The sequence below is a fragment of the Exophiala dermatitidis genome, assembly GCF_000230625.1.
Source record: "Exophiala dermatitidis NIH/UT8656 unplaced genomic scaffold supercont1.6, whole genome shotgun sequence".
Taxonomy (NCBI): Eukaryota; Fungi; Ascomycota; class Eurotiomycetes; order Chaetothyriales; family Herpotrichiellaceae; genus Exophiala; species Exophiala dermatitidis.
The window spans coordinates 1,083,515-1,104,513 of record NW_008751651.1 but is presented as its reverse complement, the minus strand read 5'-3'; the positions used below and the strand labels follow the sequence as shown (position 1 = coordinate 1,104,513).

The 20,999-nt window shown below is 52.6% G+C and overlaps 9 protein-coding genes across 11 annotated transcripts; 7 read left to right on the top strand and 2 right to left on the bottom strand.

Annotated features, from left to right (window-relative positions):
• Window positions 1-931: 931 nt before the first annotated feature.
• On the top strand, window positions 932-2,710 carry HMPREF1120_07232 (amidophosphoribosyltransferase; the record flags this gene model as incomplete). The annotated part of the gene is made up of 1 exon (XM_009161452.1): window positions 932-2,710. The coding sequence occupies one exon, from the start codon at window positions 932-934 to the stop codon at window positions 2,708-2,710; it is 1,779 nt and encodes a 592-aa protein (XP_009159700.1).
• A 388-nt stretch (window positions 2,711-3,098) lies between these two features.
• Window positions 3,099-3,725, top strand: HMPREF1120_07231 (uncharacterized protein; the record flags this gene model as incomplete). Its single annotated transcript, XM_009161451.1, has 1 exon — window positions 3,099-3,725. One exon carries the CDS (start codon window positions 3,099-3,101, stop codon window positions 3,723-3,725), a length of 627 nt encoding a protein of 208 aa, XP_009159699.1.
• A 625-nt stretch (window positions 3,726-4,350) lies between these two features.
• HMPREF1120_07230 (uncharacterized protein) lies at window positions 4,351-6,225 on the top strand (the record flags this gene model as incomplete). Its single annotated transcript, XM_009161450.1, has 1 exon — window positions 4,351-6,225. One exon carries the CDS (start codon window positions 4,351-4,353, stop codon window positions 6,223-6,225), a length of 1,875 nt encoding a protein of 624 aa, XP_009159698.1.
• A 1,597-nt stretch (window positions 6,226-7,822) lies between these two features.
• On the bottom strand, window positions 7,823-9,267 carry HMPREF1120_07229 (acyl-CoA thioester hydrolase; the record flags this gene model as incomplete). The annotated part of the gene is made up of 2 exons (XM_009161449.1): window positions 7,823-8,896; window positions 8,962-9,267. The coding sequence occupies 2 exons, from the start codon at window positions 9,265-9,267 to the stop codon at window positions 7,823-7,825; spliced, it is 1,380 nt and encodes a 459-aa protein (XP_009159697.1).
• Window positions 9,268-9,661: 394 nt separating this feature from the next.
• Window positions 9,662-12,471, top strand: HMPREF1120_07228. Of its 3 annotated transcripts, none has more exons than XM_009161448.1 (2): window positions 9,662-10,155; window positions 10,201-12,471. In XM_009161448.1, exon 2 carries the CDS (start codon window positions 10,594-10,596, stop codon window positions 12,274-12,276), a length of 1,683 nt encoding a protein of 560 aa, XP_009159696.1. In that variant the 5' UTR covers window positions 9,662-10,155; window positions 10,201-10,593; the 3' UTR covers window positions 12,277-12,471. The 3 variants fall into 3 exon arrangements, with proteins under 3 accessions (XP_009159696.1, XP_009159694.1, XP_009159695.1); XM_009161446.1 differs by having other exon boundaries at window positions 9,662-10,371; window positions 10,429-12,471; XM_009161447.1 differs by having other exon boundaries at window positions 9,662-12,471.
• Window positions 12,472-12,492: 21 nt separating this feature from the next.
• Window positions 12,493-15,702, top strand: HMPREF1120_07227 (hexokinase). Its single transcript, XM_009161445.1, has 2 exons — window positions 12,493-13,718; window positions 13,768-15,702. The coding sequence occupies exons 1-2, from the start codon at window positions 13,542-13,544 to the stop codon at window positions 15,079-15,081; spliced, it is 1,491 nt and encodes a 496-aa protein (XP_009159693.1). The 5' UTR covers window positions 12,493-13,541; the 3' UTR covers window positions 15,082-15,702.
• Window positions 15,647-17,065, bottom strand: HMPREF1120_07226 (uncharacterized protein; the record flags this gene model as incomplete). The annotated part of the gene is made up of 1 exon (XM_009161444.1): window positions 15,647-17,065. One exon carries the CDS (start codon window positions 17,063-17,065, stop codon window positions 15,647-15,649), a length of 1,419 nt encoding a protein of 472 aa, XP_009159692.1.
• A 370-nt stretch (window positions 17,066-17,435) lies between these two features.
• Window positions 17,436-19,664, top strand: HMPREF1120_07225 (hydroxyacylglutathione hydrolase). Its single transcript, XM_009161443.1, has 2 exons — window positions 17,436-18,602; window positions 18,656-19,664. The coding sequence occupies exons 1-2, from the start codon at window positions 17,795-17,797 to the stop codon at window positions 19,063-19,065; spliced, it is 1,218 nt and encodes a 405-aa protein (XP_009159691.1). The 5' UTR covers window positions 17,436-17,794; the 3' UTR covers window positions 19,066-19,664.
• A 110-nt stretch (window positions 19,665-19,774) lies between these two features.
• Window positions 19,775-20,948, top strand: HMPREF1120_07224 (uncharacterized protein). Its single transcript, XM_009161442.1, has one exon. The coding sequence runs from the start codon at window positions 20,044-20,046 to the stop codon at window positions 20,860-20,862; it is 819 nt and encodes a 272-aa protein (XP_009159690.1). The 5' UTR covers window positions 19,775-20,043; the 3' UTR covers window positions 20,863-20,948.
• Window positions 20,949-20,999: the final 51 nt, after the last annotated feature.

Genomic DNA, 20,999 nt, shown 5'->3' with positions numbered 1-20,999 from the left:
AGAAAGCCATGTTCCACTTCTGAACCCTCATAACCTGCTTATTGTTTGCTGATCATAACACCTACCACCGTCCATTGTATAGTCTGGGACATATCGACCAACATTCGCACAGCCAGCGTGGGCTGTGGTCTTCCAGTTCACCAATGCCACGGATTTAGAACGCAAGGCTGAGAAAAGGGGGGGTCCAACATTCTGTGCGGAGAAACCATGATCCGCCCGCAACCGGATCGCTCAACCTTCCCAACAATCACACACTAGCCCGTCTAAACTGTGGGCCTGCTAAGAGAGATTTTCCGCAAGCCGAAGTGCAGTCTGTGCCTGCGATTCCGAACTACGGTGCAACATCCACCAACCACGGACAAGAAAAATGCGGGCAACAACTCGAGACCCTCCAGACTTTTGCGACCATGCCAATGCGTTCCGCTATTCTTGTCGCCGCCCTCCGAGTCACGGTCCCTAGAAATACTGGATCGCTGTCGGAAGTGCTTTCTGCTTCCTTAAAATTTAACACCATGTCGTCTACTCGGCTGTCTCTGTTGTCACAGCCCCTTGTGTGCAGTAGCACGTCGGCCTCTGGTCCTCTAGACCTTTCCTGTTGGTGCCATATTCGCTGAACCGCGGTCCGAAAAAAAGTCGTCCTCGAACCCCTCCAGTCTTGGGTGCCGAACTCGCGTGCTCTGTGCCAGTGACACCTCTCTGTACGGTATCGCGTTTTTGTTTTGGAACATTTTAGGTGAGTTGCGCACTGCTCGCCTCCTCTTTTGCTGCAGGATGAATCCGTATTTTTTTTTTTAGATGTTAGACTTCATAATTTTGTTGCTGAAATTTTACGATTCTGATCGAGCGACACATCAACGCAGCCGTACTCTCAAGAGAAACGAAGAAGCGGGGTTGGCTGACAGTTCCATAGGTTCCTAAGAGACTCACCAAGATGTGTGGCATTCTCGCTCTGATACTCGCCAACACCTCGGCCACCAATGCTGCGGTCGACCTCCATGAAGCTCTGTATCTCCTCCAACATCGTGGGCAGGATGCATGCGGGATCGCGACATGCGCAACAGGAGGACGGATATACCAATGCAAGGGAAATGGCATGGCCGCCAAAGTTTTCCACGAGGGCGCAAGAGTGATTGACCTTCCAGGCTTCATGGGCGTTGGACATCTGAGATATCCCACGGCTGGCAGCAGTGCAAATGCCGAGGCCCAGCCGTTTTATGTCAACAGTCCCTATGGAATCTGTCTGGCACACAATGGCAATTTGATCAATGCACCAGAATTGAAACGTCACCTGGATTTGGAAGCACACAGGCACATCAATACCGACAGCGATAGTGAGCTCATGCTCAACATTTTCGCCAACGAGTTGAACGAGACCGGCAAAGCTCGTGTGAACGATGACGACGTGTTTGCTGCTCTGAGCAGAATGTACGAGCGATGTAAGGGTGGCTGGGCATGTACCGCTATGATCGCAGGCTACGGTCTCATCGGCTTCCGTGATTCATTTGGTATTCGTCCATTGATCTTGGGCTCTCGTGACTCTGTCGATGGCCCGGGCAAGGACTACATGATGGCGTCTGAGTCTGTAGCTCTCGCACAGCTAGGATTCGATGTCATCCGTGACGTGCTTCCAGGCGAGGCTGTCATCATCCAGAAGGGCCACGAACCGCATTTCCGGCAGGTTCAGGAGCGGAAAGCATATGCTCCGGACATTTTCGAGTATGTGTATTTTGCTCGACCCGATTCAGTCATGGACGGGATCAGTGTGCACCGCAGCCGTCAACACATGGGTGCCCGGCTCGCTGCCCAGGTCAAACGAGAGCTTAGTCCCGAGGATCTCAGGGATATTGACGTGGTTATTCCAATTCCAGAAACCTCGGTCACATCAGCGTCGGTCGTGGCCAAGGCACTGGACAAAGAGTACTGTCAAGGATTTGTCAAGAATCGATATGTTTTCCGAACTTTTATTATGCCTGAGCAGAAGGCCCGACAGAGGGGTGTTAGGCGGAAGTTGAACGCAATGGCCATGGAGTTCAAGGGTCGAAACGTTCTGTTGGTGGATGACAGCATTGTGCGAGGTACCACGAGCCGTGAGATCGTGACCATGGCCCGAGAAGCTGGCGCCAAAAAGGTGCACTTTGCCAGCTGCGCTCCTCCAATCGCCTATCCTCATATCTACGGAATTGATTTGGCATCGCCTATGGAGCTGGTTGCACACAAGTACAATGGGCCCGAGGCCATCGCCAAGCACATCGGTGCCGATAGTGTGGTCTATCAGACGCTGGACGATCTGAAAGCTGCCTGTGTCGATGCTGCAAAGGAGGCCCATAGCCGAGACGCCCCGCAGAACTTCGAGGTCGGTGTATTCTGCGGCAAATACATCACACCAGTGGACGAAGACTATTTCGTGCATTTGGAACAGGTCAGAGGACAGACTCGAAAGATGAAAGTTATGGATCAGGCGAGGCAAGCTGTTGCACAAGGCGTGGCAGGAGAGGACCAGATCCGGCTCGCTACCAATGGGGCCATTGTGAACCACGATGGCAAAGTGGTCCCGGCCGTCAACGGCGTCGAGCGGAAACCATCGACCCATGGTGCTGAGTCCGTCCCACAGCAGCCTGAGAAGTCTGAAGCTTCAAATGGTGAAAACCATGCTGTGCGTGACCGGATGGACATCAGTTTGCATAACCTAGGAGATTTTCCATCCTCATGAACAGGGGTTTGTTCGAGGACTGTTTACGATAAAAAGTGCAATGAGGGATGAGACAGGGCGGCATCACTTCAAAGAGATTCAGAGACTCGCTTCAAGGTAGCCACAACAGACCCATCACTTCCAAATTGTCGAATGACACCTGCTCCTGCATGCCAGTGGGTGGGACGATCAACAACAGCACCTTCTTTGTCTTTTCTGTCAAGGTCCAATATTGCCACTGCCGCCCGTTGCATGCCATTGACTGACTTCAAAAGCGTTGTTGTGTCCGCTGTTCGTCGTTTTCCCCCCAGGTGTCTTGTTTGGAACTTAAACCCCCAGATACAATATGTACTGAATGCTTTGGAGCCCTTTCTTGAACCAGCGACGTTTGCTGCCTTCATGAGCAAATATGCTGTACCTACCTAGCCTCTTACTAGCTACCTTCCTCCATCGACTACCTGTGTCTGCTCTCCCAGCTCTGGATGTCGCTTCTGATGTAGATGCCGAAGTATATTCCAAGGACGTTCCATGCCCTGGGAATCTGCCAGCATCGCCGGACTTCGAGTTCCCACATCTGATCATCCCCATTTCGTCCAGCAACCCGACTACGGCATATCCAAACACTTTCGTCCCTAACATCACTGCTGGGGATATATCTGACATCTTCGACTTTGACATACCCGAGAGTCGTGTCGGTCAAACATGTACGATCCAGTTTCTCTTTCCCAGATTGGACCAGCTGAAGACATCGTTCTTTCAACTGCGAGGTTTCGGCACCTATAGCTTTTCCATGTCGGCCCTTGGGGTCGGCGCGGTCGAGGGCAATACCACTTTTGACAACCGGCCACTTCCCGCGTACGTCCACGGGTTCCCCAAGGCGGTCAGTATGCAGCCGGGCAATGCGTACGAAATCGGTTCAACCATATGTGTGGCCGGAAGAATAAGCATGACGATGAGTAGCTTCGATAGCAGCCTGGCATGGTTTCAAGATTTCAACCCGTGTCCCATGGGACTCTTCATTACCTACTCGCCATGACAACATCGATTCTGAACAGTTCGACGCTTCGGTGGATCGTCGCTTGAAGAGGGCTCCAGTTCTGCATGTCGGCCCACTGTTCGCGCACAGCGCCAGGAGACTGGGTAGGCTACAGGTCGAAGCAGCAGGGGTTGAGGCCGGTCATTTTAGTGGTCTGTTAGCGAGACCAGCCATCTGCGTGAACTTGAGCCAACCTTACAGTTACGAGGCACTGGGATGTCCAAGGCGAAGGAGGATTGATTGACTGGTGAGAGGAGGCTGGGATGATTGTTTGGTGGGGCGCAGTCACAAGATGCGCCGCCTCTTATGTTTTGGTTGCGCCAGAGTCGGCTTCCAGCGAACTTGAATATGATCAAACTTGAATGCTTGCGTGTTTACGCCTCACTTTTCTGTGTCTTGTCTCTCTGTTTTGGTGTTGCTCCTAGACTGTCGCATGACATAGGCATTCCTTGTTGATATCAAGCCTGCAGCGCCAGAGTCAATGGAAGCGCTGTCACAACTACGCATCTCCAGACGCCGACGCCCTTGCCTGATCGACTTCCAGCCTTAGCGAACGATAGCATGAAGACATAGAAAAGATCCTTCTGTCATAGAGCACGGACGGACAACGCGACCATTCACAATAATGTCGCACCCGGCTTTACCGCGTTCCTCTGTCCCCAGTGGCCTTGCGCCGCCCGCTCCAACCCCAGTTTACCCTCCGAGTATGCACGGATCAGGCGTGTTTCCTCCACCAGCACCACCACTCAGTAGTGCAGCACCAAGCCGGCCACAGTCGCGCGTTGAACCGCCTCCACTGAGCTCGACATTGGGACCAATGCCCGGGACGCTGGAGCGGCCGATCGCAGGACCACGGAAGAGACTCATTGTCACATGCGACGGGACATGGCTTGACGCCGACAACGGACTGTTGAATGGCCAGAAACAACCTCCATCCAATGTGTCACGTATAGGCTGGGCGATCAAGGACACATCAAGAGATGGAATCCCGCAAATCGTCAACTACCAGGCCGGAGTGGGCACTTCAGGCGGGCCGGCATCGCGGGCTGTAGGAGGAGCCACGGGACTCGGATTGAAAGAGAACATGCGCGAAGCATACACGTACCTGGCGATCAACTGGAGACCCGGCGACGAGATATTCCTGATCGGCTTCAGCCGCGGCGCATTCACGGCACGAAGTATCGGCGGGATGATCGGGGCATTGGGCCTATTGACCCGAGCAGGACTACCGCTATTCAATGAAATCTTCGAGGACTGGCAACACCGCTACGACGATCGATATGTGTCCAAGTTCCCTGACGTGCCGTTTCCCGGCAAAGGACCCTTTGACCAGCACTATATTCATGAGTTGGCGAGGCGCGGACTAACGACTCTCAATGTGCCCATCAAGGCGATCTGTTGTTGGGACACGGTGGGCAGTCTAGGAATCCCGCGACTCGGATGGATGGAGTCTTTGAGGTTGTCGAACCCTAACATGCACGACTATGACTTCTACGACACTCGATTACATCCCTGTGTGGAAAATGCGTTCCAGGCCCTTGCACTGGATGAGCGGCGGGGACCGTTTTCGCCTGCGCTGTGGGAACGACGAGATAACGACCGCACTAATCTCGTACAGGTCTGGTTCCCAGGCGTCCATAGTAATGTGGGAGGCGGATACGAAGACCAAGAACTGGCAAACATTACATTGGCATGGATGATTTCCAAACTCGAGCCGTTTCTGGATTTCCGCCCAAATTTCCTCATGAGTCTCTGGGAGGAGAACAGGGCCTATTACAAAGCTACAGGGCAGAAGACGCGCTGGTGGAGTTTCGGCGAGCTGTACAACTCGTTCAAAGGGTTCTATAGTCTTGCCGGGTCTAAGACGCGCACTCCAGGCAACTACCACCGCACGGATCCGTATACCGGACGACCCACGGGCAAGAGACTGAAGAATACTAACGAATATATCCACGCGAGTGTGCGGAGTCGCTTGGGTCTTCAGGGCCCAGGGTCTCAGGACCGAGGCGTCTATGATCCGCCTGCACTGAGAGACTGGACATTCGACACGGAATTCGTTCCCCCAGGTCAAGGCGGCAATGCGGACGGATTGCTGGTTGTGTGGACCGACCGCAGCACGACAAAGCGCCGAAATGGTGGTGGTCAGGATAAGATCCCAGAGGCACGTCTCTCCGAGACCGAGATGGTGCTTCTTAGACAGAGTCCGAGAGTTTACGAATATGTTACGAATCTAAGGCCGCCCTCGGCGCCGCGAGAAAAGAGGAAGTCACGCAGACAACAACCGGAAATGGCTGGTGTTGGACCCCCACTGGCAGGCGGTGGAGGGGGAGTGTTCCCTCCTGCCAGTGCCCAGAATTCGCGCCGGAATAGTGTCAAGTTGGATCCGGATGGGTTGCCAATTGACGATGAGGACGATGACCGTCGACGCAGGCGACGCAGAGAATCCCGTGGTCCGGATAGACAGAGACATCGCCGGAGTCGACGGTACGATGATGATTGAAAGGACACACATCAGTTTTTATACTCCTCGAATGATCGGTGTAGTCAAGGAACTGCACATTCGACTACTTGGCCGCCTATGAGAGCCCTCAGGGCCTGCGGCGTGTTAAACAATTCTTTCCGCCCTGGTGGACAAGGGAAGCTGGGCTCTCTCTGTGTGCTTCAAAAAGGTCAAGAGTTCACACACGCGGCTTTGCAGTCAGATATTGTACGGGACGGGACGGTTCTCAAGCACAGCAGCGCTGGTAGAAAGGTGCTTTTAAGGAAGCTTGTGTGCCGTGCAGTAGCAGCAGCGGTGAGACCAGGGAAGATCAATAAGAAATCGAGCTGGATTGAACGGTTGCGCTTCGTTTGTGCTGCTCTGTCAGGGGGTTTCAGCAGTCCCACGCAGCACTTGATACCCGAGTTCAGGCCGATGCGAAGAGATACATGAATGGCATGAAAGGCATCAAGGCATGCCTAATGGAAGCACACACACACTCTCTCTGTCCGGGCACATCCACTGCTCCGTAGACTCCATTGTCTACTGTGTGGTTTTGGTGTCCGATCCCACGATCTGTTTTGAGAGTCTTCGCGAACAAGGGATCGAACCGTTTCAACACCTTATTCAATGCTTTCTGCCCGCTCGCCCACAGCAGCGTAGAGCACACTACGGGGAGGAGGAGAAAATTGAATTGAATCTCAATGGAATGGAGTTGAATAATTTGAACCACATTAGTAATTGCTGCGAGTGATGACCTGTTCTTTTGTAATAAGATCCTATCCACAATACCAAGCATAGGCAGGTACTTGGTTGGTTGGTTGGTATGTATGTATAAGTATATCGGCAGATGCTGATTCTGCTGCTGCTGTCGTGCAAGTTGTGTTTTCTAGCTGTGCTGTTCGTCCAGTGGTAAGGCAGCTGGGCATCCAACGAAGCGAACAGTCATATATCTCCAAGCCCGCAACACCCAGGACCACTAGTAAGTATGCTGTTCTTCGCGCGCGGTCGTTACCTTGCGAGCGACTACGTACAGGACACCACAGATACACGGCTCAACCAGGATCAATGTAGTATAACATGGAAACGGCCCATGTCCTCCGCTGGGATCGAAGCTCTGCTTTGAGCTAGAGATAGCCTCCAGGGTGGCTCAGCCGGCTCTAGTTTGGTGGCAACTTGCTTCGATAGTAATAGTCTCTCCAGAACGGACGAGGAGCTGGTTTCTCCCGACGTGCGCGCCCACTGGAACGATTGGGCCTCGATGATCTCTCAATAATGCCGAAAGCATTTACCATTTACATCTCCGGGCAGAGGTTCGGGCCGTTTCGTTCGGTTTGGTGCTTCCTCGGGCTTGACGGCTTAGTCGCGCTGAGGATCATGGTGCAGGCCCCCTTCAAGCGTGCGCCATATAAGTTTGGGTGCTATGGCTGCCAGGGGACGAAGCATTGATACATAGATATGCCACTGAGTTATCTCCGCAAAGTGCTGCCCAATGGTTCCAGGGGCTAAAAACCAACCTGAGGAGGGGCTCAGGTCGCTGGCATCAGGCAGGAGAATGAGTGCTTGACCACTGCAGCCGAGACCCATCGGAGTCCACTGAAGGGAATGTATTCATGGATCACTCGTTCAGCGAATCGGTGTGCAGATTGGCAAGAATAGGATGCTGATCAGCCTCGAGAGTGGCGGCAAGACTCTGCGCTCTTCTCCTGCCGGAAACCCATTCCATAAACTCACCGTAGGTCTGAGGCAGGACGCTGACATTGTCTGGTGAGAAGAAGGTGTAGTAGAACGTCCCCGTAGACTTGCGCTCTTTGTCTTGATGTTCCACGGGTCTCACGTGTGTTTTCACCATGACTTGAATGCGTGTGCCACCAGTCGGGTCCGGTTCCGTGTACGAAACGCTGGCCGACACGTATAGCACCGAGCCTACAGGAACTGGTTCTTCGAAAGTACTGGGGTCCAGGTTCAGGAAGCGAGGCCGAGTGTGCGAGAACGAAGCGGCGCAGGTGAATGCTAATTCGAAGCTCGTCTTCAACAGGAACCCACCGAAGATCATAAAGTCATGCCGGTTCCGGTTGATGGGCTGCATGATTTGCGTGCTGTGGATCGTCGACTTGGACATCGCCACGACGTTGGACGGCTGATGCTTTGGGTTCCGCGAATCCTGATACGCCATGGAATCCGTCCACATCTTGTGGATCAGCGCCGATTCCTCTGCGTCAGGCGGTTTGGCAAAGATATGGGACGACTTCATCATTTTCTTCTTCTTGTAGTTCTCCTCGCCCTTGGCGAAAAGAGCCTTTTCCGCTGGTGTGGTGACGATCAATGGAGCTACATTGACCGGTCTCTTTGTAGTCGGGTCCAACGCAACCATGGTAAAGGCGCAAGTCATGAAGATGTCTTCCGGAGCCACTTTCTGGCCCTCCTTCGGCGCTTTGGCGATCTGCAGCGTCACCTCCATGCTACTCCTCCCGGTCGCGAACGAGACTTGTCCGCTCAATTCCAGATCGCATATTTCTTTGATAGGGTTCTTGATGGTGATTCTGTCAACCGCTGCGGTCACATTGCTCACTCCTTCGCCTGTGTGTTTGTACGCCACAACGCCGGCCAATGCATCCAAGTCCATGAGCAGACTGCCGGTGCGGATCTGGCCGGTATAGTTCGCGTAGGTGTCCAGGAGCCACGGGTCTTGCTACAGATCAGGATCAGCAAAAATAGTCCAGCAGTCGCAGTATTTATCTTCTCCGGAATACTAACAGATAGAGGCAGAATCATCCTGACATAACTATCCGACATCTTCTTCGGCGTGAGGTCGACCTTGACAGGTTCGGCGTTTGATGCCGTAGGGTTTTGTTCCTGCTCTCTCTTCCTCCGTAGTGCCTCAATCCAGGGCGTCCGCACTCGCATCTCTGCGAGCTCCTTGTAGACGCCATCGGTGAGGTAGGTTTGACTCGTGTGTAGAGACTGTACAGGCACGCAAGCGGTCCTGCTCACGGCCAGCCGCGGTAGCGTTTTGCAAACTGCTTTTGGCCGCAAGAGGCGCTGTACTGGACGCAGAGACATTGTAGGGGGCGTAGATGAAGGGTTCCAATCACGGCGCAAACAGCAGCTGTATCATGCTCGATCCAGGCATGAAAAGTTCATATAATAAAACAATTTCGGTGGATATCGCTTATCTGCGGGTATTTCACAGTTGCAGCTCAACCGTTTCAAAAGGCCGCAAGATCGATCGACGACCAGCCAACGCGAGGACAGAAATGTACCCACTCGACACCCGAGAAGACGGGATTGTGGATAGACTGCAATGTTACAATGATGCCACAGTGCCAGCGGCAGAAGCCATTGGAACTTCAAGTTGAAGTCGGGATGCGCAGCCGGAGAAACTTCTTCCGATCCGATGCCGATCGATTCATCCGCCGTGATTTTATTTTCCGATGACTTCGAAGTTGGTCTGGCTTTCGTCTTTCTGATACCCTCTCGACATTCAAGTTGCTATTGAACTTCTACGACGTGTCCCGTCCGCTGACGACTCTTTGCCAACTCAGGGATGCTTGAAGCTTACTATTATCTCGGAGAAAGCTCGCACCTGCATCGGAAATCCGGCATCTGCCTGCGGACGCGGACCACTATAGAGGTATCGTTCGAGGACGACTGTCAAGCACCCTCTCTGCATGCCCGAGATGCAAACCAACTCAGTCAACACTGGTTTCCCCGTGCTATGGTCATTTGCCTGTCACTTCACGCCCTCTTCGCTGATGATCTAGTTTTGACACCACTCACTAGCAAAGATGCCAACAACATCATAGCAGACCATATTGAAAGTGCCGATGTAGGCTGACACACTCCAACCACGGCTGATCCTGACAAGCCCAGTTGTGGAAACAGCTCGGATACGAGGCATCTCTCGAGTCGCCAAAAGATGACAACGACAGTCTAGATTTGGAGCTGCGCGTATGGCGAGTCCTGTTCGCCGCAAATGTTGCTGATGTAGCTCAGTCCCAGAAGCATAATGGCTCTGCCACATTCTGCCCTACCGACGTCTCACCTTGCCATCTGCGAGCTATCCAGCTACACCTGCGCTTTATGGGCTCTTCTGGTACGGGAGAAAAGCTTGGGGTGGGACTTGACGGCTGCAGATCTGGGAATGAGCCTGAAGGCAAAGAACATGTGCACCATAACCTTTTCTCTTGCTGAGTGCAGGTGCACAACTAACAAAACTGTCAGTCCCAGTATGCGCGTCCCCAAGCTTGCGATTCTGAGGTGGTGGGTTCAAACTTTCTGAGATGCCAAAACGAGAAGTCTGGGGAAATAACTCCATTGGACGGAACAATCCTCGTTGCGTTGTTGGATGCCGGCTTTCGAACCAGCATCTGTTCCAAGCCAATCCGGATGGCTCCAGGCGTCAAAAGTCTGTCCGAACAGGACATGCTTCGATTATGTGAGATTGTCCCAAACAGCTTTGCCCCTGACTACATTCACAGATTTGAAGAACAAGCAAAATACATTCCAGGCATATCTGGATTCCTTGCTTCTTTTCTTCGGAACGCGACCAGTAAGGGGGAGGAGCCTCCCCTGGGCGTGAAGGGAACGTCACTTGCTAATGCCTTGGAGGTTGAGGCGGCCGACAATTCTGCATCTGTGATAGACAGAGATCTTTGGATGACCGTCGCCGGAGGTGTTCATAATTACGAACATTCTCGGAGACTGCGGCCATTGTGGTCGTCCAAACCCGCCGCGGATTCCCACAAGGTACTCGATGACCGGGATCCAGTACGGCGCAGCGCCGCCTCCGTCGGTGGTGACCTACTGCCCGAGATAGCAGACCTCGATTTGCACAAGGACTCAGGTACTGGGACCATCGAGGAAGACGATCTCTTTGGCTTCGCCGCGGCATATGCCTCTCAAGCTGAACCATATGAACACGCTGAACAAACCACCGGGTTTGGAAATGCTGAAAGCCATAGTGAAATACTCTCGGACTTTCCCGATGCTGGTGCGACATCTAGGCAAATGCTGTCGAATACGCACGAGTTCTCCCGCGACCTCAAACATTCAGTCGCGATAGACGTCCAAAATAGAAGCCGGATGAGGAGCGCGTCGCACACGAGTGATGTGTCGATGCTGACCACCCATGGAGAACCTATAAAAGAGGCTGCAGTAATCGACCAGTCTCCTGTTATTGGTAGCCTTAGTTGGCTTACTCAGGATCTTATCCGCGTGCATCCGCTGAGAAAGCATGAGGAAGAGAAGTATTTGGCAGACCGAAGCGACCTGCAAGCAAGTGGCCAGCACGTCTCTGGAAGAGACGAACCGTGTTGGTTTTCTGAGAATCTGCTAGATGAAAGCATCTTCCAGCCCGACGAGCTTGGGCTACAACACACTGCCGTTAGACGAGACGCTGCTTTCTCTTCTTCATCTGAGGGTGACAGACACCTCCTTACTGACTCACCTGACACTCCATACAGTTCCGGTGAGCATAGAGAGCACCAGAGGCTGCATATACTTATACCAGCAGAGCAAGACAACTCATCTTCGAACACTTCAATAATTGACCTGCCGGAAGACGAGCATTTGTTGTTGCATATGGAAACGAGGCCATGCAAAGTAGAACCAGGTGGTGCAAAAGATAGTCATGAACTGAAACCCTATGAGGTCGACCACGACATGAAGTTTTTGGCGAGCGCCTGGGGCATGGATCCCATCGACTCCAGTCCCGTCAGCGACGACCACCAGATCCTCCAAGAGATGCCAGACGACCCCTTGCCGCGGGAACAGACCATGTCTCCACCGATGTCGAAATCAGGGAAACGATTGAATTTCTCGCTAGGTCGGTCTTCCTCGTCCTCCTCAAGTATCGGACGGTCTGTCTCAGATGCAAGAATTCAACGTCGACCCAGTCTGCTAAAACGATTCTCCTGGGGTGGTCGCGGACACGCTGGTGAGGGGGGAGACTTCGACATGACTACATTGGATGGCCGTACTATGGAGGTGAAGAGAAGAAAGACCTTGGATGACTACGAGATGACTGAGACCGATGTGAGAGACGATGAGTCGAGTGATATGCTTTTTTGAGCTACTGCAGTAATGTTGGCACAAGGGATGGCTTTGGGCGATGCATAGCCAGTTGTGACAGAGCGTGGATCCCCCGCAGTCTACAGCACTGCATCTTGTAGGAGTAATAAATAGCAATTCTGCTTTCGAAACCGAAAAGTCCTCAAATGACGTTTGCAGTGCAGTGCGAGAGAACATCAGTTGGATCTTCGCCGATCATTCATTTGGCTGCAGTGGTGTTGGTCGGCGCGGGGCCACTCACTGATGTTGTCTACCTAGTATACAAGGTCGACGATACTGTCCTCACTCCAGTTGGGATGAAAGAATCATAGCACAAGATACGCCAAGCCGATACAACTGACGTAGGTCGTAGAGCTGTGGTTTGTGGGTGCTCCTTTGATTCCGACTTGTCACCATCGGGCGACGACGAGGATCGAGGAATTCCAACTGCGGCCAGCGACCAAACAACTTAAAGTTGTCAGTAGTGATGAGTTGGAACCCACAGTTCACACTTCTACGGATCCTGGCGGACGGCAGCTCCACGATTGACAAGCCACCACGATCATTTATGCCCATTCATTCGCTCACCAAACAACTGTCATACTACAACGTTGTACTGTTGGTAACAAACGAACTTGTTACGACATCATCGCTTCCAGCTCCCAAAATTGTTGGCCTCGACCTCAGTTGTCTGGCGTCCTTCCAAGATACCCGACGCAACCACGAACCTTTGCACGCTATTCCTGACATCGATCGGACCTGAACCTTGACCTATAGCCTGACCTGACCTGAACCGACCTCTCCTGATCCCTGTTGCCCCTCGTTCGATCTCATTACCTATCATCTACTACCTTACCTACTATATTTCGTGTGCAACTTGTGCCCCGCCTTTACCGAGTCCAGTGCTGGAGGAAGCAAAGCTGGCTCCTCACAACCCAGCTCGTCAAGAAGCCCAGCATAATTCTATATGGCATAGAGCCTCTACAGTGGTTCCTGGAACTGAAGAGTATAGAGCACAAGCAAAACTGTCGTCCAGACCGCGAGTCCCTCTCCTCTACCTTGCGTCGGGCCTGTTCCTCGTCGTCGTTCTACTTGTCCAGTTCTTCGGGTCTCGAAAAGCCACCCTTGCGCCCTCGTCTGTAGGCTCCCAGCGCACGCGACATCCTCTCAGCCCGTTTGGGGACAGCGTCTATAGGCAGGAAGCCTACTTTGAACAGCTAGAACCTGGTACACAGTGCAAGCCGAAGTCGTTGTTCTCCCTCCCTGTCACCGACGTCTTGACCAACATGGCCCTCGAAGCGGAGACCAAGCGGATGATCGCTCAGTTTGAATACCCCGCGGAAGATGTGAACAGGGGAGTGAAAGAGTTCATACGGGAAATGGAGGAAGGGCTCCAGAAGCAGGGAACGACACTGAGCCAGATCCCGACCTACGTGACTTCGGTTCCCAATGGCACAGAAAAGGTAGGTACAACAGTAGCTCGTCACATTTACGTTTAGCTGACATCGCTAGGGGGTGTATTTGGCCGTCGACCTAGGTGGTACCAACTTTCGAGTCTGCTCCGTCACTCTACACGGCAATCATTCCTTCTCCCTGCAGCAATCCAAAGTTGCGGTCCCCAGGGCTCTGATGGAAGCGGAAACTGCCCATGAACTATTTTCATTTCTAGCCAAGCAGATTGAAACATTCCTCAAGACACATCACAATGAACATTTCGAGAAACACAAGAACGTGCCGGCCGCCGAGGACTTTTTCGACCTAGGCTTCACCTTTAGCTTTCCCGTCAACCAGATCGGCATCAACAAGGGCAGATTGATGCGATGGACCAAGGGTTACGACATCGAAGAAGCTGTGGGGAAGGACGTCTGTGAGCTGCTGCAGAAGGAAATCGACGCCTTGAAGCTGCCGGTGCGAGTGGCAGCTCTGGTCAACGACACAGTGGGTACATTGATGGCTAGGTCATACACTTCTCCCGGCAAGACCAAGACCTTGATCGGCGCCATTTTCGGCACTGGCACCAACGGTGCGTATGTTGAAAAGCTGGAAAATGTCAAGAAAATGAAGGACATCGAGGAGTCGGAAGGTGCCGTGGCCAACTACGACCGTTCTACAGGTCTTATGATCATCAACACAGAATGGGGCAGTTTCGACAATGGATTGAGCGTCCTTCCCAATACCCAATATGACATTGACCTAGACCGCGAATCGGTCAACCCCGGATTACAGATGTTCGAAAAGCGCGTGTCGGGCATGTTCCTCGGCGAGATCCTGCGGCGAGCGATGCTTAGTCTGCATCAGCATCCCGACGAGGGAATCGCATTGTTCAAGGACACCTCGTCCCTGACCAATGATATTAGAAGTACAACTACAGTGGCTGAGGACAGTCCGTTGTTCAAGCAGTGGGGTATTGACACATCTTTTCTGTCCATCGTCGAGGAGGACCAGAGCGATCACCTGCGTATCACCAAGCAGACACTGGAAAAGGAACTGAAGATTGAAGCTGCGTCCACCGAGGACTGCGTGGCCGTCAAGATGTTGGTGCACGCTATTGGGAGAAGAGCAGCTCGACTCAGTGCAGTTGCACTGGCAGGCGTGATTCTGTCCACGAACAAACTTCAAGAGGAGGAGATTGTGGATATTGGCGTGGACGGCAGTTTGGTCGAATACTACCCCGGGTTTGAGGACTATATCCGGGAGGCGTTCCGAGAGATTGAAGGCATTGGGGAAGAGGAGAAAAGGATACGGATCGGGCTGGCCAAGGATGGTAGCGGGCTTGGAGCGGCTCTGATTGCCTTGGTCGCTCACAATGCCGAACAGTCTCAGTGAGCGGCTACTACTGGTACTATGATTAGCTGCCGTCAAGGACGTCGGGAGGGGACGGCATCAGCATTTTATGTCGCTTATGAGTAACGCACCTAAAATTCAAGTGGTTTATATGAGAGTGTTTGGTCGGACTAGCCATTGTTACCTACCTTCCTCCAACGAAGAATGGACAATACACTTGACTGAAGTTGCCTGGCACAAGGAAGAAGTTCTGTGTTTGATTGACTGCGATCAGACAGACCCGGGCTCCTCCTCTGCCAGTGCCGTTGCCCAACACAAGCTATGGGACGGCGTGAAGGATGGTACTAGGTATCCAGACTCGGTCAGCATATGCCGTAGCTGCGAATAAGGTAAATCATTTTGGATTCTATATGAGGCTGCTCTTCTATATTTTACCTTGGGTCACCACGCGCCAGATGGATCTCAGGTTCAGCTGAACGCTTTCATTATAACAACAAGCCACACAAGCCTTGACCACGGCCCCGTCGAATTCTTTTTCACTGTTTGTCATGTTCGTGCATGAGCATGCCTTATGCCTTCCAGTATATCAGATCAATCAGTAAATCAATCACTCGGACGGCCCTCTAATCCACCCCTTCGGCCCGGCCCAAGTGCCCTTAACCATGGAATTATAATAAACCCAAGGAAAGAAATCCTTTTTCAAATGATAAAACGCCCGTCTTGGAACCGCCTGATCCCACCCAAACCACTTATTGAAAGTCTCCTCAGGGACGCCACCATACTTGAACTCGGCAAGCATGACTTTGCCGTATTCGGTCAACAATGGACACGAGGTATATCCATTATACTCTGGTTCAACGGGTTTGCCCTCCATCGTCCGAAGGAGATTTGCAACCAGGACAGGTGCCTGGCCCGTGATTGCGGCGGCAGTTTTTGAGGTCGGCAAACTCGATGCATCGCCTGCAGACCAGACGTTGGGGTATTTCTTGTGTTGGAGAGTCGACTCGTCGACGTCGACGAAGCCCGCGGAGTTGGCTAGGGGGCTGGTTGCGATGAAGGGGTGAGGACCCATTTTGGGAACGGCGTGCAATAAATCAAAGTGGCGTTTGACCACCTGGCCCTCGCCCTCGGTGTTAAGGTTGGAAAAGACAGCCGTGTTGCCCTCGATAGCAATTAGGTCATGTTGAAACAGCCCCTCCACATTTCGTTCCTGGCGTAGTTCATTGAGTGCTTGGCTGTATTTGGGCACGCCGAACATGCCGGGCAAAGCGGTCGCAAAAGTGATATTGATCGCCGAAGGCGACTTACTATCCGGTTTAGGATTATACAGACCCTCTTTCGTCCAGTGGTCAAGGGCCAACCACATTATCTTTTGGGGTGCGCCCGCACATTTCACCACGCCGGTCGGGTGGGTGAAGATGGCATTCCCCTTTTTGAGGGCCTCAATCGTGCGGAAGACCTTGTCGCAAGTCTCGTAGCCGTAGATCGATGAGACGAGTGAATCTTTATTCGCGAGAGCTTCGGGCAACCCCTTGATCGAGTCGTAGTTGATCTTGATCCCTGGTGCGACGACCAATTGCTCGTAGGTGAGGTTGTCTCCATTGCTGAGATTGACACTGTTCTGGTCCGGTGAGAAGGTGTTGACGCCCGTGTTGTAGAATTTCAGTTTCGGGTCGAGTAATGATTCAACGGGGCGTTTGAGGTCTTCTTTGTTTTTGAGCCCGGCTCCCACGAGCGTCCAGCCCGGTTGGTAGTGGTGCCATTGAGCTGGGTCGATGATGGCGATGTCGTGAGTGCCGAATTTGCCGGTTCGGAGGAGTTGATGGCTGATGCAGAGGCCTGCGCTGCCCGCGCCCACGACTACGACTTTGTGTTGGCGGTTGCCGGAGCTGGAGGTTACTGCTGTGGAGGATACTGATGCGAATCCCCGTCTGGTGCTGTGTGAAGTTGGTTTGATGGTCTGGGTGGTGGTTATGAGCGAGCGTGCCTTCCGGCAGGCATTGGATGTGAAGCTGATGCGAACCATACTCGTAGTAGTTCCTATTCAGGTTCGGGCTTCAATTTTCAACGATGGTACCGGTAGTAAGTGTCACAAGGACAAAATAACTGCGACGGCGTGCTGTGAGACAGATCAAAAAAGCTTAAGTAATAGACGGCGAAGAGAAGTATGCTTGTTATTAGAAACCTCCTGGATATTAAGCTGAGGTGTTAGTACCAAAAATACAATGTCGTAAAATCCAACCCGGAGTCCACTTCATGGCCTGATTTTTAAATCGGGGACCAGACCCACAAGGCTGTCGGGCCGTTAGGGGGGTGTTCATTATTGGTTCCGAAGTGGTCGCCGATGTGATGGACACAAAGTGGGCCGGGGGGAGGGCGGTCGAAGCCTCTACAACTTTCAATTGTACAGTCTTGAACCATGATGTGGCCGTTTCTTGCTCCACATGTTAGTCCTCGTATGCTGATGATTGATCGGCCATCCATGGCCTCCCGCGGCAATCACATGTGCGGGAGAAGACATACAGTACGAGGCTACGACTTGACTTTGACGTCGTCTCGTCTCCGGGTCTCCCTTCGGGGTCTACCGTCTTGGATGCCTATCCTGGTGACGAAACCTTAACTTCAAATACGGTATCTGGTCATAATATGTACTTACTAGTACCGACCATGACTCTTTTCCTGTTTCCGTTTTCCAAGTCCTTGCTTTATGGCCCGAAGAGACACTGACACGACGTTGGCAATCGAGTAACGCACGATGCAGTCGCTGAGACCTAGACCACACTTTGTCCAAGCAACGTCGAGAGCGCTATCAACAGCATCAACATCACCGTCGGCATTAGTGTCTGCCCAGGCAAGCAGGCAACTCGGTCGTCTTCCAACCGCCGCGGCATACTCTACGCAGGCTCTTGGGATCGAACACCGCGGCGCTGGAGCTGTTGGGTCCAGCCGAGCACCGGCGGGCACGACGAGATCGTCACATCTTGCGCAGCGAAGCAGTACGAATCAAGGACTCCTTGGTGGTGCACCCAAAGGTCAACAACGAGCTCCATATAGCATGTCGCGACAGGCCAGCAGTGCGGTGACCCCCCAACCCGTGGTCCACGATGTATTCGAAACCAAGACCGGGACATGGCAGTACGTCGTGGCCGACCCAACAACCTCCAAAGCAGTCATCATCGACCCGGTCCTAGACTATGACCCGGCCACCCAGAAAATCAGCACTCAAAGCGCCCACACATTGCTCTCTGTAGTCGAGAACAACGGGTACAAAGTCGTTATGATTCTGGAAACCCACGCCCACGCCGACCACATCACCGCGGCATCGTATCTCCAGTCACGTCTTGCGCAGACGCAGGGCCAAAAACCTCCAATTGGAATCGGCAAACGTATTGGGCAAGTGCAGAAGTTGTTTGGCGAGAGATACAAGATTCCGCCCGAAGAATACGACGGCGTCTTTGACAAATATTTCGACGACGACGAGACGTTCCACATTGGAGAGTTACAGGCCACGGCTATTCATCTTCCTGGCCATACGCCTGACCATCTTGGTTATAAAATAGGAGGTAAGTGGCCCAACATGGACTTGACTCAAGGAAACCCGGACTAACATCTCTAGATAATGTCTTCTGCGGTGATTCCGTTTTCAACGCAGATATCGGCAGTGCCCGCTGCGACTTTCCCGGAGGCAGTTCCAACGACCTTTTCAGGTCTGCTCGCAAACTGCTCGCTTTGGATCCGCAAGTCAAGATTTGGACGGGGCATGATTATCCCCCTGATGGCCGTGGGGATCCGATCCCCTATATGACTGTCCAGCAGCACAGGGAGGCGAACAAACATCTTAAAGATGGAGTTAGCGAAACTGACTTTGTCACTATGCGGAACCAACGCGATGCGAAGTTGTCAGAGCCCCGTCTGCTTCATCAGTCGCTGCAGATGAATATTCGTGCCGGGAGACTCCCTGAGCCTTCGGCTCACGGATATCGAATGCTTCATCTGCCCTTGAAGCTGGGGGGCTTGGAATGGTGATGACATTGAACAGTGTCGGTTGGCATTTTTGTATGTAATTACGTGGAGACGAGGCTACCGACCTATGTAAACTATATCACAATACCTCGTTTGAAAGACAATCATTGGTTTTTGGATCCTCTGCTTGAGTTGAAGAAAGCTGGGTAGCATTTCAAGTTGCTTCTGCTTAGCCCAAATTTGCCTGTCCTGACGGGGGAGGAACACGTTATCCGATGTTGATACGTCCTGAGCATGTACAGTTGGACGTCAACTCGAGCAGGCAAACTAGACGAAACATTTCCCTCTGGCATGTGGAACACCTCAAGAGCGCCACAAGGCCACCGGTGAGGGCTCAGGTGGTCAGGTGAAATGGTAGTCCTCTGTTCGGAAGAGCGGTGCAGTGGGTTTGACGCAAGAGGCGAGAGTCGGGAGTCGGTCAAAAGTAGATCGAGGCCATCCAGCGAGATCCGAAGCCAGAAAATGTGGGGACACTTTAGTGGTAGAATAATGAGCAAAAATGCCTGTTAGCAGAGCGTGGATTACCATCACGCCAACGGGTCTCCCCATTTCTGGACCAAATGACATGAAGGCAAGCGAGGCAAACACCGACATCCGTAGACCGACATCCGAATGATACAAAGCGTCAGCTTGGTCTTGCGCTGATTGCAAAGAGATCGAGATACTTCCCGAGAATGAGCAGGTTAAAGTGTAAGACGCCGATAGCAGTCCCCGAGAGGCAAGCCTCTTGATTTCCTAAAGCGTAATGTTCACATTAGAGCCTGATTTTGAGACCCCGAGCCCGTCCGTGAGTTTCCAAGCATTTCGGGTTGAAAAATGCACTGTCGGGACACACACCATACTATGGCTGTAGAGTCTTTCTGTGTCGGGCCGGGGACCAGAGCACTATGATTTCTTCGCAATTTCTCTCGACAGTTCAACGTTAGACAATCTATAGAAATGTACAGAACAGTCAGCAAACGGCTTTGGAGGACTTAGAGCATGCTTTCCGGGTATATCGATCCATCTCCCGGACCACGGCCGGGCGCGGACGCGGGCACAGAGACTGGTTTCACGGGGTGTGCTGTTTCCACAACAGAAGAAAAGACAACGACGAACAGCTTGTCCAGCTATTTGACTTCCCGCATCAAAGTCGATCTACTCATCGAGATTCACCTGTTGGTTCTGACACTCAGCACGGGGATCCAAGATGCCATCAGCTTTCCGGACTTTGCATGCTTCGCCTCGAATCAGACAGGAAACACGGTGCTGCTGGCCGTCGGACTGGCAGGGTACAATGGAGGCTTCTTTCATTTTGATATCATAGGCATCAGTCTCGCACTCTTCGTGGCCGGTGCAGCGTTGACCGGCCACATCGGCCATGCGGTTGGCTCCCGTCGACGCGTCTGGTTGCTCTGGACCAACATTGTACAGACGGCCATGGTCTTTGGAGCGGCTGCCATACAGTTTTCGCACGGCGTGCAGGAGACGGGGAGTTGGGCACAGGCCGCCATCGCCCTTCTGGCTTTTGCTTCGGGCGCTCAAGTTGGCGCCAGTCGTGCAATGCAGATTCCGGAAATCACTACCGCAATGGCCACCGCGGCTTGGGTCGACTTGGTCATCGATGCCAATATTCTGGTGCTGAAGAATCGCCCGCGGAACCGGCGTGTTTTCTTTCTCGCCTTCCTCGTGGCCGGAAGTTTCATGGGCGCATTCATGAGGTTGAGGATCGGGTCCGCTTGGGCTCTTGTCGTTTCAGCATTGGGGAAGCTCTTGGCTACTTTGATGTTGCTGTTCAGCAGGGCAGATGAGAGAGGTTGAAGTCGATACATACGTTGATCCTGCTGAGGAAACTATAATAATAAGAATGACTGCGAAACACGCAAACTATACTTTGTCTTATTAACTCTCCGAGTCGGTCTAATAATAATGATAATCCTTTAGCGTTGATCATATTT

What these genes read in the sequence shown, in the direction of transcription:
- HMPREF1120_07228 (XM_009161446.1), top strand. Translation starts at nt 10,288, where the DNA reads ATGGGCTCTTCTGGTACGGGAGAAAAGCTTGGGGTGGGACTTGACGGC. An exon ending in AGCCTGAAGGCAAAGAACAT is followed by an intron (nt 10,372 to 10,428) that starts GTGCACCATAAC and finishes CAAAACTGTCAG; the next exon opens with TCCCAGTATGCGCGTCCCCA.
- HMPREF1120_07227 (XM_009161445.1), top strand. Translation starts at nt 13,542, where the DNA reads ATGGCCCTCGAAGCGGAGACCAAGCGGATGATCGCTCAGTTTGAATAC. An exon ending in TTCCCAATGGCACAGAAAAG is followed by an intron (nt 13,719 to 13,767) that starts GTAGGTACAACA and finishes TGACATCGCTAG; the next exon opens with GGGGTGTATTTGGCCGTCGA.
- HMPREF1120_07225 (XM_009161443.1), top strand. Translation starts at nt 17,795, where the DNA reads ATGCAGTCGCTGAGACCTAGACCACACTTTGTCCAAGCAACGTCGAGA. An exon ending in TCTTGGTTATAAAATAGGAG is followed by an intron (nt 18,603 to 18,655) that starts GTAAGTGGCCCA and finishes TAACATCTCTAG; the next exon opens with ATAATGTCTTCTGCGGTGAT.
- HMPREF1120_07224 (XM_009161442.1), top strand. Translation starts at nt 20,044, where the DNA reads ATGCTTTCCGGGTATATCGATCCATCTCCCGGACCACGGCCGGGCGCG.